Raw genomic sequence first — 16,349 nt, forward strand, 5'->3', positions numbered from 1 at the left:
GTGCTATAATACAGTGTTTTCCATGAAAACACTGTAATATAGCATTTTGTAGGCAAATATAGCCGCAGAAGTACACTGAATATAGGCATTTCGCATGTCATTTTAATCAGTAGTCTGTTTGTGCACATTATTCACATAGCGATGCAAATAAGATGCATTTCCAGCAAAAAAAAGATGTCTGATGTTAGCAGAGTTGCATGGGAACTGCTGGCTCACTCACGCCAGGCATCTCACGGTGCATGGTGTATTGAGGCAAGATGTATTTGGACACAAATAAAATTGCAATAACCACAAAAGCAAAGACTAGTGTCTTTTATCTGTAGGACTATATAGTACACAAAGTTTATGAATGCATACAAAATATATTCATTTGCTATGTGAACCAGGTTTGCCCCAAGTTTTGTGAATCTGTGGCAGATTTGAAGAAGAGCACATATGGGGTGTGCATTATGGGCAGGACTGGACTGCCCATCTGGCACTCCTGGCAAATGCCAGAAGGGCCAATGGGCTGGTGGGCCAGTCCTGTCACACAGAGAGCCGGGAAGGCCGAATGCAGTGCAGCCTACAGCTCTATGGTCTGGCCGCTCCCCTGCCCCCCTGCTTGTCTCCATGGAAATAGAGACATACTGCGAATCCATGCCCCCTGACTCGGGACATGGTAATGGGGGCGTGCCACGAGTCCATGCCCCACTGACTCACGGCATGCTCCCGTTGGTAGTGTCTGCATGCCCCGGTCATGTGCGCGTGTGCACGCACATGCCAGGGTCGATGTCAGCCCCCAGTCCATCCCTGAATATGGGGCAAACCTGGTTCTCTACTGTAGATACATTGATGATTTGTTTTTTTATTTGGGATGGGGATCTTAATTTACTTCAATTATTTACAGAGCGTCTCAATGATAATTATTTTGGTTTGGACTTCATGAGCACTCTTAGTTCTCACTCTGGCCCTCATTCCGAGTTGATCGCTCGCAAGGCGATTTTAGCAGAGTTGCTCACGCTAAGCCGCCGCCTACTGGGAGTGTATCTTAGCATCTTAAAATTGCGAACGATGTATTCGCAATATTGCGATTACAAACTACTTAGCAGTTTCAGAGTAGCTCCACACTTACTCGGCATCTGCGATCAGTTCAGTGCTTGTCGTTCCTGGTTTGACGTCACAAACACACCCAGCGTTCGCCCAGACACTCCCCCGTTTCCCCGGCCACTCCTGCGTTTTTTCCGGAAACGGTAGCGTTTTTTCCCGCACGCCCATAAAACGGCCTGTTTCCGCCCAGTAACACCCATTTCCTGTCAATCACACTACGATCGCCGGAGCGATGAAAAAGCCGTGAGTAAAAATACTATCTCCATTGTAAAATTACTTGGCGCAGTCGCAGTGCGAATATTGCGCATGCGTACTAAGCGGAATTTCACTGCGATGCGATGAAAAATACCGAGCGAACGACTCGGAATGAGGGCCTCTATACATTTTCTGGATATTGCATCTAAGGAAAGATTATCCCTCAGACATATAGAAAAAGGTGTCATTTAATTTGATGATGCTATTCCAGATCACTGGCATATTCCGTTTTATATTAACTGTCTAAATTATTATTTTACTGTATGTCAAATACCAGCCGTGTGGGTACATTATAAGACATATAAATGTTTAATGTTTTAATGCTGTTATTATAAATGACAGTGCTTCTGTACTTTGTTTATTTTTTTTGCTAACTATTTTGGAGGTTTCAGTATTTGCCCCTTCGTTTACCAGAAGCAGCAGTCACCACTGTTATTAATTAATCAATTGATTGATGATTTTGGGCTCATTCAGTAGGATAGTGCCAGGATGTCTTTATTTTCAGTAAAACCTTGTACAGCGTCTAAAAGTGACTCTGAAATAGTTGAGACTGTATAAGATATAATTTAACGGTTTCTTCCTCATGCAGTGACTGCTAGAGGCAATGATCCTGCTTGATAACACTGGCTGATAACACTGGCAAAAGGTAAGAAGCTGTAAAAGTAGTAGGCCTTACCTGCCACCCAATCATACTGTGCCTTGTAGGCACGTCAGGCTGCAAGCATATAGGACCCCTGCAATGCAGACTGTCTTAACTTTCCTGCTTTCTGCACCACATCAAGTTTTGTAAGCCTCTGCCTCAAACAGAAAACAGGTATTATCCTACAGGGCTCATGTTGTGACTGCAGAATATGTGGCTTGGGTTGGACTGGTGAAATGGCATAAATATTCTAGATACAATTGTTAAACTGTAACTATAAATACTCAGAGGAGGGACTAAAGTGGGTAGATGAGCACAACTAATTGGCTGGTTTATATTTTATGTTTTTAAAGGGAAAATTGGGGAGGTTTTTATTAAAGGGAAGTACAATATCCTGGAGCTGGTCCTAAATAGAGCTCATTTTATAAACATGCATTAAGTAAATGTGAATGAGTTGCTCATATTTAGAACCAAATTTACAAGGACAAGTGTAGATAAAACCTACATATTACAGAACAGTAGAGTCAGATGCGCATTAACTAGAAGGGTGGTATTCAGGTTGCCGGCGGCCGGCCTCCCGGCGACCACCATACCGGCGCCGGAATCCCGACCGCCGGCATACCGACATCTTTTCTCCCTCTTGGGGGTCCACGTCCCCCTGAAGGTAGAATAGATAGTGTGGCGCGTGTAGCGCGCCACCGTGCCCGCAGCGAGCCCACAAGGAGCTCATTTGCGCTCACCCAGCTGTCGGTATGCTGGCGGTCGGGATTCGGGCGCCGGTAAGCTGGTCGCCGGGAGCCCGACCACCGGCATACCATACTACACCCAACTAGAACATCTGGATGTTTGTGTATCATACTGTAAGTATTATGCATGCAATACAATGTTGAAATTTAAAACTACATTGTTTATGCACATCAAACTCATCAAAGGCATTTGACAGACCCAGTCAGGATCTCAGGGGAGAAAGCTTTAGTAGTATCGTCCTCAATGCAACTGTACAAGTATTCCCAAGCAGATGCAACGTAACACTTTGCCCTGATTGTAGGTGATGTAATAAATCGTCCACTGTGTTTACTACTCTATATGTTTTCTTCTATGCACATTTTACATCAAATGGTGTTACTGAAATAAGCCTACATACAAATACACACTTTCTTAAGTACAGAAACAAAACAATTACAATCTTCTAAATACCATATTATTCTGTGTATTTAGGAAAGAGATTGACAGATCCAAGTTCCAAAAAGAGAAATGTAATCATAATAAAATAATAATTTCATATTGTGAATTATACTGTGTATCGGCCGTATAACATTTTTATTGTGCTCTGTTTTGATCTAATGATGCGCTTGATGGAGATACATGTTGCAGTGTGAGAATAATAGTTTGTTCTAATTGCTTCTACAGTGAATCATTTCAGCTGTGTGACAGGGATGATTTGCACATGACAGCTCAAGGTCTTCACTAACGTAACTTCCTAATAAAATTGATGGTATTAAAAAGAAATGAAAAGTGAAAGACAAGATAAAGATTAACAACAAGCAAGGACTCCACCATTAGCCTTGTAAGCAAGTAAAGCAGGGAAACATGTCCATCAATACAACATGTGATTTACAGATCATCTATAAGTTCTGTTCATAGACTCATGTATTTCTCTATTCCCTGATCACATTCCACATTGATTTCCACAACCACTTACATTTTCATTTTTAGGAAAATGCATACAAAGGGAGTAGGTTTTTGCATGTAAAATCAGTTGATTACCTACATAATATAAACCATAGTACAAATTAATTGTTACAAACTATTGATCGAACTGCAAAAGTGCAAGTGTGGATAGGTGTATTCAAACAAAGGAGTGGTTCCAGTGAAGTCAGAGCAATTCCAATGCCTGCAGACTTAAGGCGTCCATACACTAGACGACCTGTAAACGATGCATTCTCGCTAACGATTTCCCTTAAACTTCCCCGGCAGCTACCCGCAGTCCTAGGCAAACGATATAGTACAATACACATAACATACAGTATATCTTAAGATCTGGGAGTGGCTACACCCATGAGCATTCTGTCGTTGATGATAGCTTCAGATCTTCCCTGCAGCAGGGAAGATCAGAAGCTCTGACCAACGACCAGAGGGACCGCGCATCGTGATCGTTATCATTCACAGACATTAAACGATCTGCACTATTATGAACGATTTGTAGTTCCGATCTGTCTGAAATGGCCAAATTGCTCATAATATCGTCTAGTGTATGGGCACCTTTAGGGTGGGTGCAAAACTGAATGATGGGCAAGCTGATGGTACAGTACAGCCAAATTCCCTTCGGCCCTACATGCCCAAGTGCCCGTACACACCAGGAAGATCTAATAAAAGACGGAACAATCACTGTTCTGTTCTTCATTAATATGCACCAAGTCACATGCAATATCTTCCGGTTGGCCATGCAGGATGGCTGACTGGAAGATATCACATACGATCGTGGGAGCTTGCAAATTTCAGGTTCACACTGAACGTTCCGCCCGATATGTCATTCCGAGTTGGCCGGAAAGAATATATCAGTCCAAGATTTTTCGAGTATGTACCCACCCTTAGTTTTTATCATGCAGCCGGTCAGGTGTATGCTTTAATTTTCAAAATAGCACTACATAGTGATAAAAACTGATTGGCTTCTATGGCCAACAGCACTTGGGATATTTATCAAAGCTTGTAGAGAGATAAATTGGAGAGAGATAATATGCCAGCAATTCAGCTCCTAAATGTCAATCTTTTCAAATACAGCCTGTGAAATGACAGAAGCTGATTGGTTGGTACTTTCTTTCCACTTTATCTCTCTCCACCTTATTTCTTTGGCATCAGTTTTCATAAATGTTCTCCAATGTTCAGGATCTACTTGAAAACAAGTTTTTGCTGTTGGAGATGCGGGAGCATGTCATTGTGATGCATTTGATATAACACAAGGAAAACTGCCCACAATCAAAGGAGCACTATATCCAATGCTCCTGCAAATGGCAGACTCATTTATAAATAAAATACAGATAGTAAAGCAATTCAATGTCTAAAGTAATCCTGTAAAGAAAACATGTTATATTGAAAATGCAATAAAAAGCCTTGCACATAATCACAGACACACATAAAGAAACCAGTATGGCACATGACGCTTGTAATGGTAATTAATAAATTATTAATAGTAGTTGAGGAAAAACATTGCTCTAGGTTTTTCTAGGACATACATTTGAAGTATATTAAAGATAATGGAAACTGTATTTAAAATAGAATAAAGTAAAATACAGTGAGTGCTGTTAAGAAATTGGGGTAAATAGTTCACACAAATTGATCTATCTATGCAATATTATAATGTGATTTATCAGTGGGTGAGAGGGGTGTCATGAGAATTGTTACAGAAATTACAGAAAAAAAATCTACCTATAGGCATTATTATGCACCCCAAATTTATCTATATATATTTGCTGGAAACGCTTGCTATTATTTTTTCAATGTTATAAAAAACAATGCAAAAAAATCAGCCATTTGACACCTTTAAAGAGCCCCAAATATTTTGCTTTTGGTCCCTAATAGACCTCTACACAGTTATCCAATAACAGTTTGCACTTTTTGGGGGTACAGGCTGATTTGCCCATTTCTCCCTACACTTAACGTGGCTAGCATCATAGAAAATTACGGAGCAACTGCGGGTAGAATGCTTTACCAATTGAATTGTTTGTAAAGCAGATAATTGAAATGACCATGCTATAAGCATGTTAATTCAAGCAGTGGCAAACAAATATTTTACTATTGCTAATTGAATACCGCACTAAGGGACTAATCTAGCATGGGGCAAGGCTGCACAGCAATGCGCTTGCATCTTAAGGGTAGCCCCCTGCCTTCGCAGCCTAGCCCTGCAAACGGTCCGGACATGTCTCTGTTGTCCGGATTGCACCCCCCCAAACCCGCTTCACCACCTCCAAAATGCCACATTACCGCCCCGTCAACGCTCCTTGCCGACTCGTAAACTGTGAACGCAACTCTCGCACATGTGCAAAACTGCGGAAATCGACGAATAGGAGATAGATTTCCACACTTCAGCGTACCATGCTGAATTAGGCCCTAAGGGCGGTATCCTATTAACCCCAATACAATTTTGGACTATTAAAACAACTGGATATCGGATAAGTCCCCGATCACATGTGTTATCCTGGCTCCGGGTGCCCCTTATCGTGGATTATGCATTGAATGCCTGAGCCCCCCAAGCATAACCCCCAATAATTGCAAGCATTGGGGAAAAAGGATGCTGGCATTGGGGCTAATAGGATGGCCTCTTGCGATCCTAAAAGTAGCAGTGAAGTGCCGCTGCTAATAGGATACCGCCTTAAATCTCTCTGCATATTTAATTTTTTTTATATCCTTTATTTATATGGTGCCACAAGGGATCTGCAGCATCCAGTTACAGAGTACATACACAAATAAGCAAAACAGGAAAACAGTGACTTACAGTTGAAGACAATATAGGACACATACAGGGTATATAAACATAGCTGTATCAGCAGATGACACTGACATACAGATGGAGCCTCGCTCATCTTGGCTTCTCTGCTGCGCCTAGGTGCACCATGGTTTATTAGCATAAGCCTTTAATCTATTGTTCTCAGCAGCAATACAATACAGAGAACAATACAGCAGGGGATTAAGTCATTACAGCAGGAGATTAAGTCCGACTGCCCTGGCTCCAGTAATCCTATTAAAGGTATAGATGAGCATGGGGTGCCAAAAGGGGAGGGGAGGGTACTAATTACCTGGGCCCAGGTCTGATGGAGGGGCATAGACCCCAGCCCCCTTTACCTGGCTGCAGCAGCTGTGGCTTTTCTCCTCAGCCCAGAACTCGCTTCTGTGTGCTGGGCTACAGTGTGGCCAGGGATACCCTTAAAATAACCATTTTTTCTGCCTTTTTCTCCTGTGATTAGGCTACACCCCCTGAAAAGTACCTGGGCCCAGTCAGGTTCTCTACTGCTCTGCTCCCACCTGCAACACAACATAGTCTTGCAGAGGTCCAAAGTTACGTGGCCTTTTTTACTTTACTCCCAAATCAGAACCAGGCACTAAAATCTCATGTAACATGAAACATAGCCTAAATATTTTTTTTTACGATATACAGTGTATCTATCTACTATATTCTTATAGTAGTAAGAACATACAAAAGACAGAAACAAGATTTCCCCACAATAAGGAAATATGTGTTTTAGCAAAACAATTAGTATAAATGGTGAAAACAGAAGAACGGTACTAAGAATATAAATGAACTTACCTTTGTGGCCTGCAGCATTAGTCTTCCAATCTGGCGCATTTAAGTGTCTTTGGCGAGACGTCCTAACAATGATATGCTGTACATCTCTCCAGGTTAAGAATGGGCTGTGAGGGAAATTCAGAAGAGAGTTGGGTTCAGTTCATGAGAAAGTCATGATATTTTTTTAACCAAAGACATTATTGCACCATTGGGGCTGTACTATTATCTCACCGGCTGATCTACTTAATTTTGTCCAGTACTAATATTTAAATATTTGTAAATTGCAAAATGGTTTAGAACATACTGTAGGAACAATTTGTACAGTACTTTGGCGACTGTTTGCATCTCAGCATAAGCATTGTATTAGTTACAGCTTCAGTTATCAGTTCTAACATTCTGAACCAATGACATTTGTACTGTGCATAGAGTAGTTTGTGAGTTATCTTCCGCCAAGTCACAAATGCATCTGTTATTGAATCAGCATGAGACAGTGATTTCTATACGTTTATTACAAATACAAACCATTCCTAAATTACCTGATACGGGGTCATGCATAACTAGAAACGTCTCACGTTCAAATGATTAACTATATTTTGATAGCTCCCTTAAAGAACAGACAAAGCTGAAAGTTAAGCTTTGAAGATTAATAGATCACCCCACATTAGCCAAATCATGTCATTAATCTTAACAGAACTGCATTATTAATTCCCAATGCTACCTGTTTGGACAAACTAAATCATTTCCACATGTAGTCCTTGGCGGTTCTGTCCTAACCAAATAATAGAATCATGGTTGTGTTTTAGCTGCTCAAAAGGTTGAAGTTTCACACTAAATATTTTAGTAAATAACCCTTCATATTAAATTATGTTTTACATACACATACTCAGAAATCTGCATAGACAACTGCATACAAACAGACAATGAGCTATTTATATTAATATGAAGAGTATAGCAGGGCTATCCATTGCTCAAATTCTGCCAATAAAATGGACAAACATTATTTTCAGGAGGGAAACAAACTGCATGCGAACCAAGCACCTTGCCATGAGAAAGTCTCTGGATTTATTTATCTAATCTCCTTTCAGACAATAAGGAGTTCTTGTTTTAATCAGAAAAAAAATATAATATTGAAACATAGTTTATCAGAAAATGCAATAAATAAATGTAGAGATTTGCGGTCTATTCCCTATATAAGAGTAAGTGGGTAAAACAGTAAAATACATGAGAAGCCTGAGTTACTAGCTGATTCAGCCACTGGAACAAGACAAGTTTTGATTCATTTACCTCCCAGCGTACGCCACATGCCTTCCCGCTGCTAAATCAGCCATGTTGTGCTGCCTAATTACACTTGTTCTCAATCCCAATTTTATCAGTAATTGTTTACATTTTCATTTTCGTGTCTCTACAACTATCTTAAAGTTTACTTAGAGGTGATATTTTAAGGCGTTGATGGCCTTTATTATGCATGTGTATTATTACAAGCACGGTAAAAAAGAAATGATATTTAAATTCTTATTTAAAAAGGAAACAATTTTATTACTACAACAACATGAGCTTTGAGGTTTGGAGATGCTCTATTTTCTTATTATGCTCTTAATTTAGTCCTGTTGTTAAAGAATGAGTGTTTGCACATAGGAATCATGAGAACATATAACTCATACCTCCCAAGTGTCCGGGGAGGGAGCCTGCGGTCAGCCCAGCATCTTTGGGAGTGCATGCCCCAAATGGGGATGAAAACAGGGGTATGTTATGTCCCTTTTTCGGGCTTAAAACACGCCTCATGTCCAAGTGTTGGAAGGTATGCAGTACTGGTGCACATACTGCATTCCATGGGAACAGGCGTTGCTATAACTGAAGAACTAATCAAGATCACTTCTGCAGAGGTTCATGACACCCACAGCAAATATTATCAATGGCAATTAAAGTTACCTGACTTATCCAACTAAGAACAGACATTTAGGACAGGACGTGATAACCTCTACTTTTGCAAAAGTGGCATACAGTATTTCTGGTGAGTTTCCAGTTAGTTGCATATGGCAGTATGTAAAAGAGTCAGAGTGGCTGAAAAACTGGCAGAAACCTATTTTAAAATACTAGTTGCTACAAGTCACTGTCCTGATTTCTTTCAGTGGTAAAGGTGCAAGTCACCAGAAAGTGCACCACAAAAAATTAGCAAAAACAATAGCGGTACCTCTGGCTGGTGAGAAATACAGTACTGAACACAAAATAACTGCAACTTTCACCACCCTCCCCCTAAAAGTGTCATCAGCACCAGCGTTCAAAGTCTAGGCTGGTAGGAGCAAAATCAGGGGAACAAAGAACGGTTGGTGACGAGGGGAGGACATGTCATTCTCAAAGATAGATAGATAGATAGATAGATAGATAGATAGATAGATAGATAGATAGATAGATCATATAATGATGTAGATTTTGTAATAATACTTTAACTTCAGTAGCATTTGCACAGGGGAGATATTCACACTGGGATTTGCTAAAGCAAAATATTCTTAGCCAAAAGTTAGATTAGCCAATAAAGCCTGAAGAATTGAAATGAAATCACTTTTGACAGAGTCTACTTATTGCAGAATCCTTGCATTGATTTATTTAGTTTTGTCTCTGCAAATGTAAGATAATGGGCAGAACATTATTTATAATATGCAAAGTTCCCAAACTCAACAAAATCTACTAATCTCTATGCAGGTCTGTAAAATATGCACAGCAAGTTATGGCTTGCAATCCCAGTACATTGACACCCACTGTCAAGAATGCTGCAAAGCCAGAGGGAATCCAAATGTGTTTTCATGCTTAATTTCTCAAACCAGACATTATGTACAATGAGCAGAGCTAGATAACAGGCGAGAGGAACTGATGTGCTAGCTATATGGCCCCCACGGGAAGCACTCGATATACCGGCTGTCGGGATCCCGGCGCTCAGCATACTCTCATGGTGTAGTTATGCGTGCAGGCAGCCTGGCAATCTTACAAGACCTGCAGCAGCTCATACATGCCTACTCTCCCGGAATGTCCAGGAAATTCCTGAATTTTGGTGAGTTTCCCTGGACTCCTGAGAGAGTCACCCACTCTCCTGGATACCATCCACTTTCACAGTGAAGTGGACAATACAGGTACAGTATGTGATGACGCAAATCACATTGCCGTAGTCTCACAATGGGACCGTGAACCTTCCATCAGAGATCTCATGGAAGGTAGCAGCAAAAAGTAAGTATGCTGTAACAGTAGAGTTTGCCCAAAATGCCCATGTACAGGTCAAGAAAACGCCTTGGACAAAAAAGTCTTAGTAGGAACCCTCCAGAGCTAAAGAAACTGGGGACAACACAATTATTCTGGCACAATGTATTTTTTATTTTATTGATGTATTTTTAACATATGGTCCACATGCTGTTAAATTATAACACTTTTACCATTATATACTATTGCACTGGTAGCATGCATTAACATCCTATTTTGAATGTCAAGAGTTGGCAGATCAAAAGTACATTAACAGTTGATAAGTGTAATGAGCGCTATCAGTGGAATACTAATTTCCACAGTAGGCTTCATCCGGGGTATTTTGCTTTACTACAATTTTCTTACATAATTCCCAACTGAATTAATCTTCATAAGTATTTATTTATTCAGCCACAGTTAATACAATGGGTTGCAATAGGTCAGGTTGGAAAGTATGGAAACTGTATAACTGAATGTTAGATGTACTATTTACACTAGAGAGTGGGACCCAGGACAATAGTCTCATCTTTGTGAAGGATGCTCATGGAATAATGAAACATTGGACCCATCAATGTTTTGGTTCTGAAGTTTGATGGTTTTGTCATTGATGATGAGTCAGGAAAACACAGAGGGAGTTTCTGGGTAATAGGATTAAGCAATCCAGTACCTGTATGTGACAATGTCTTACTGTTACTGCTCCGCAGACACATTTACATTCAGACCACACACAACATAGTGCTTCGGGCCTGCATGTACAGTTACATACACACACTATTGATGGTCTCCAATGGCAAACATCAACGTATTTCTTCAAATGACTCATATTGCCAATGATGTTGATTTTCCAGGGTCTGCCTTAAAACTGAAATGTCGACATATATCATTAAACTAGGTTCATCAGCAATAAATCTTTATTCCTGTTTACAAAATCCTGGAGGAGATATATATATATATATATATATATAGATAGATAGAAAAAAAGCAGTTGGCACTCCAGGCAGAAATTTATCAAGACATGTCTTGATAAAAGGGATAATAGTCCCTGAAACGTTGACCGCTTACACTGCCTTCCTGCTGTGGTTTATTTTCTGCCTGGAGTGCCAACTGCTTTCTTTCTACACAGTGCTTTGCACCTGACGGTGAGAGTGAGTCACCGGCCAGCTGCTTTAAGTATTACTGCGAGTGCCAGACCCTGCTTGTCTTTTTATATATATATATATATATATATATATATATATATATATATACACACTGCTCAAAAAAATAAAGGGAACACTAAAATAACACATCCTAGATCTGAATGAATGAAATATTCTTATTAAATACTTTGTTCTTTACATAGTGGAATGTGCTGACAACAAAATCACACAAAAATTATCAATGGAAATCAAATTTATTAACCCATGGAGGTCTGGATTTGGAGTCACACTCAAAATTAAAGTGGAAAAACACACTACAGGCTGATCCAACTTTGATGTAATGTCCTTAAAACAAGTCAAAATGAGGCTCAGTAGTGTGTGTGGCCTTGCGCAGTCAGATGCACAGATGTTGATCACGGAAGGTTTTAGCGTAAAGACTGGCAAAAGAGGCAGAATCAGGCCCATTAGGTGCAATGATTACAATTAGAGGGCCTAATTCAGACCTGATCATAGATGTGCGGAAAAACGCACATCTACGATCACATTCTTTGACATGAGAGGGGATGCCCAGCACAGGGCAAGTCCGCCCCAGAAGCTGGATCTAGCCCCCCCCCCGCAGACATGCAAAAGCATCCCACGGCGGCGATGTATTCGCATGTTTCGAGTAGCCAACGTGCCTAACTGCGAAGGCAGATGGCTACCTGTCATGTTAAGGGTCACAGCGGCTGCGTGTGATGTCACGCATCCGTCGTGACCTGTCCTAGCAACCGTGCAGACACGCCTCCATTGTCTGGACTACGCCCCTTAAATAGAGTATGCCCCATTCCCACCCCCTTCAGGTCTTAAACTGCGTTCTAAAGAAAACGCAGTTTAGGAACTTGCACATGCGCGTACCGGCATACGCACATGCGCAGATGTGCAAAAAACACTTCATAGTGATTTTTGAACACCAGCGACAGGTTCTGAATTAGGACCCTAATCCAGTATAAATTAGTGATGAGCGGGTTCGGATCCTCGGGATCCGAACCCGCCCGAACTTCACCTTTTTTTTCACGGGTCCGAGCGACTCGGATCCTCCCGCCTTGCTCGGTTAACCCGAGCGCGCCCGAACGTCATCATCCCGCTGTCGGATTCTCGCGAGATTCGGATTCTATATAAGGAGCCGCGCGTCGCCGCCATTTTCACACGTGCATTGAGATTGATAGGGAGAGGACGTGGCTGGCGTCCTCTCCGTTATAGTAGAAAAGACTGAGTGACTTATAATTGTGGGGAGGATTGGGGACGGGGAGCAGCTGTTAGGGAGTACAGTGCAGGGTTTTGATTATACCACCAGTGAGTTTAATCCGTTGTTTCTCTGCCTGAAAAAAAACGCTCCACCATATCTGTGCTCACTCAGTGTGCTGCACTGCTGCATATATCTGTGCTGAGTGCACTGCTCACACTGCCTAATTGTGGGGACTGGGGAGCAGTTATAGCAGGAGAACAGTGCACAGTTTTGCTGACAGTGACCACCAGTCCAGTATACGTTTGTCTGCCTGAAAAACACTCCTGTGGTGGCTTTTTTTTTTCTTCATACTAGTTTAGCAGTCTGCTGACAGTGTCCACCAGGTCCGTTATTATACAGTATATTATATATATATATATATATATATATATATATATAGCAGTACGGTAGGCCACGGCTGTACCTACCTCTGTGTCGTCAGTGCACTCGTCGTCCATAAGTAATATAATACTATACTATAGTATCCATCCATCTACATTGTATACCTGTGGTGGCTTTTTTTTTCTTTATACTAGTGTAGCAGTCTGCTGACAGTGTCCACCAGGTCCGTTATTATTATTATACAGTATATATATATATATATATATATATATATAGCAGTACGGTAGGCCACGGCTGTACCTACCTCTGTGTCGTCAGTGCACTCGTCGTCCATAAGTAATATAATACTATACTATCCATCCATCTACATTGTATACCTGTGGTGGGTTTTTTTTTCTTCATACTAGTTTAGCAGTCTGCTGACAGTGTCCACCAGGTCCGTTATTATTATTATTAGTGATGAGCGGGTTCGGATCCTCGGAATCCGACTTGCCCGAACTTCACCTTTTTTTTACACGGGTCCGAGCGACTCGGATCCTCCCGCCTTGCTCGGTTAACCCGAGCGCGCCCAAACATCATCATCCCGCTGTCGGATTCTCGCGAGACTCGGATTCTATATAAGGAGCCGCGCATCGCCGCCATTTTCACACGTGCATTGAGATTGATAGGGAGAGGACGTGGCTGGCGTCCTCTCCGTTATAGTAGAACACAGAGTGACTTAGTTAGTTATAATTGTGGGGAGGATTGGGGACGGGGAGCAGCTGTTAGGGAGTACAGTGCAGGGTTTTGATTATACCACCAGTGAGTTTAATCCTTTGTTTCTCTGCCTGAAAAAAACGCTCCGACCACCATATCTGTGCTCACTCAGTGTGCTGCACTGCTGCATGATATATCTGTGCTGAGTGCACTGCTCTGCTCACACTGCCTAATTGTGGGGACAGGGGAGCAGTTATAGCAGGAGTACAGTGCACAGTTTTGCTGACAGTGACCACCAGTCCAGTATACGTTTGTCTGCCTGAAAAACACTCCTGTGTTTTTTTCTTTCTTTCTTCATACTAGTTTAGCAGTCTGCTGACAGTGTCCACCAGGTCCGTTATACAGTATATTATATATTTAAGCAGCAGTACGGTAGGCCACGGCTGTACCTACCTATGTGTCGTCAGTGCACTCGTCGTCCATAAGTAATATAATACTATACTATCCATCTACATTGTATACCTGTGGTGTTTTTTTTTTCTTCATACTAGTTTAGCAGTCTGCTGACAGTGTCCACCAGGTCCGTTATACAGTATATTATATATATAAGCAGCAGTACGGTAGGCCACGGCTGAACCTACCTCTGTGTCGTCAGTGCACTCGTCGTCCATAAGTAATAGAATACTATACTATCCATCCATCTACATTGTATACCTGTGTTGTTGTTTTTTTCTTCATACTAGTTTAGCAGTCTGCTGACAGTGTCCACCAGGTCCGTTATACAGTATATTATATATATAAGCAGCAGTACGGTAGGCCACGGCTGTACCTACCTCTGTGTCGTCAGTGCACTCGTCGTTCATAAGTAATATAATACTATACTATCCATCCATCTACATTGTATAACTGTGTTGTTGTTTTTTTCTTCATACTAGTTTAGCAGTCTGCTGACAGTGTCCACCAGGTCCGTTATACAGTATATTATATATATAAGCAGCAGTACGGTAGGCCACGGCTGTACCTACCTCTGTGTCGTCACTCGTCGTCCATAAGTAATATAATACTATACTATCCACCCATCTACATTGTATACCTGTGGTGGCTTTTAGTTGTGCGCAAAATATGGAGAACAAAAATGTGGAGGTTAAAAAAATAGGGAAAGATCAAGATCCACTTCCACCTCGTGCTGAAGCTGCTGCCACTAGTCATGGCCGAGACGATGAAATGCCATCAACGTTGTCTGCCAAGGCCGATGCCCAATGTCATAGTACAGAGCATGTAAAATCCAAAACACAGAAGATCAGTAAAAAATGACCCAAAAATCAAAATTAAAAGCGTCTGAGGAGTAGCGTAAACTTGCCAATATGCCATTTACGACACGGAGTGGCAAGGAACGGCTGAGGCCCTGGCCTATGTTCATGGCTAGTGGTTCAGCTTCACATGAGGATGGAAGCACTCATCCTCTCGCTAGAAAAAAGAAAAGACTTGCGGCAAAAGCACAGCAAAGAACTGTGCGTTCTTCGAAATCCCAAATCCCAAAGGAGAGTCCAATTGTGTCGGTTGCGATGCCTGACCTTCCCAACACTGGACGGGAAGAGCTTGCGCCTCTTTTTTTCTTTGCGTCATGTGCTGTTTGGGGAGTTATTTTTGGAAGGGCCATCCTGCGTGAGATGGGCCAGGTGTTTGTGCCGGCCACTAGGGTCGCTTAGCTTACTCACACAGCTACCTCATTGCGCCTCTTTTTTTCTTTGCGTCATGTGCTGTTTGGGGAGTATTTTTTGGAAGGGCCATCCTGCCTGACACTGCAGTGCCACTCCTAGATGGGCCAGGTGTTTGTGTCGGCCACTAGGGTCGCTTAGCTTACTCACACAGCTACCTCATTGCGCCTCTTTTTTTCTTTGCGTCATGTGCTGTTTGGGGAGTATTTTTTGGAAGGGCCATCCTGCCTGACACTGCAGTGCCACTCCTAGATGGGCCAGGTGTTTGTGTCGGCCACTAGGGTCGCTTAGCTTACTCACACAGCTACCTCATTGCGCCTCTTTTTTTCTTTGCGTCATGTGCTGTTTGGGGAGTATTTTTTGGAAGGGCCATCCTGCCTGACACTGCAGTGCCACTCCTAGATGGGCCAGGTGTTTGTGTCGGCCACTTGTGTCGCTTAGCTTAGCCATCCAGCGACCTCGGTGCAAATTTTAGGACTAAAAATAATATTGTCAGGTGTGAGGTGTTCAGAATAGACTGGAAATGAGTGTAAATTATGGTTATTGAGGTTAATAATACTATGGGATCAAAATGACCCCCAAATTCAATGATTTAAGCTGTTTTTTAGGGTTTTTTTAAAAAAACACCCGAATCCAAAACACACCCGAATCCGTCAAAAAAAATTCGGTGAGGTTTTGCCAAAACGCGTTCGAACCCAAA

At 41.8% G+C, this 16,349-nt stretch overlaps 1 protein-coding gene across 7 annotated transcripts in view; it reads right to left on the minus strand.

Moving 5' to 3' along the window:
* LOC134895591 (proprotein convertase subtilisin/kexin type 5-like) overlaps positions 1 to 16,349 on the minus strand; it is a 568,642-nt gene that overhangs the window by 102,144 nt on the left and 450,149 nt on the right. For all 7 annotated transcript variants that reach the window (XM_063913851.1, XM_063913850.1, XM_063913849.1 and 4 more), the window contains one exon: positions 7,284 to 7,387. In XM_063913851.1, the coding sequence (XP_063769921.1) occupies positions 7,284 to 7,387 (104 nt within the window). The remainder of the gene's footprint in view (positions 1 to 7,283; positions 7,388 to 16,349) is intronic.

The sequence above is a fragment of the Pseudophryne corroboree genome, chromosome 1, assembly GCF_028390025.1.
Source record: "Pseudophryne corroboree isolate aPseCor3 chromosome 1, aPseCor3.hap2, whole genome shotgun sequence".
Lineage (NCBI taxonomy): Eukaryota > Metazoa > Chordata > Amphibia > Anura > Myobatrachidae > Pseudophryne > Pseudophryne corroboree.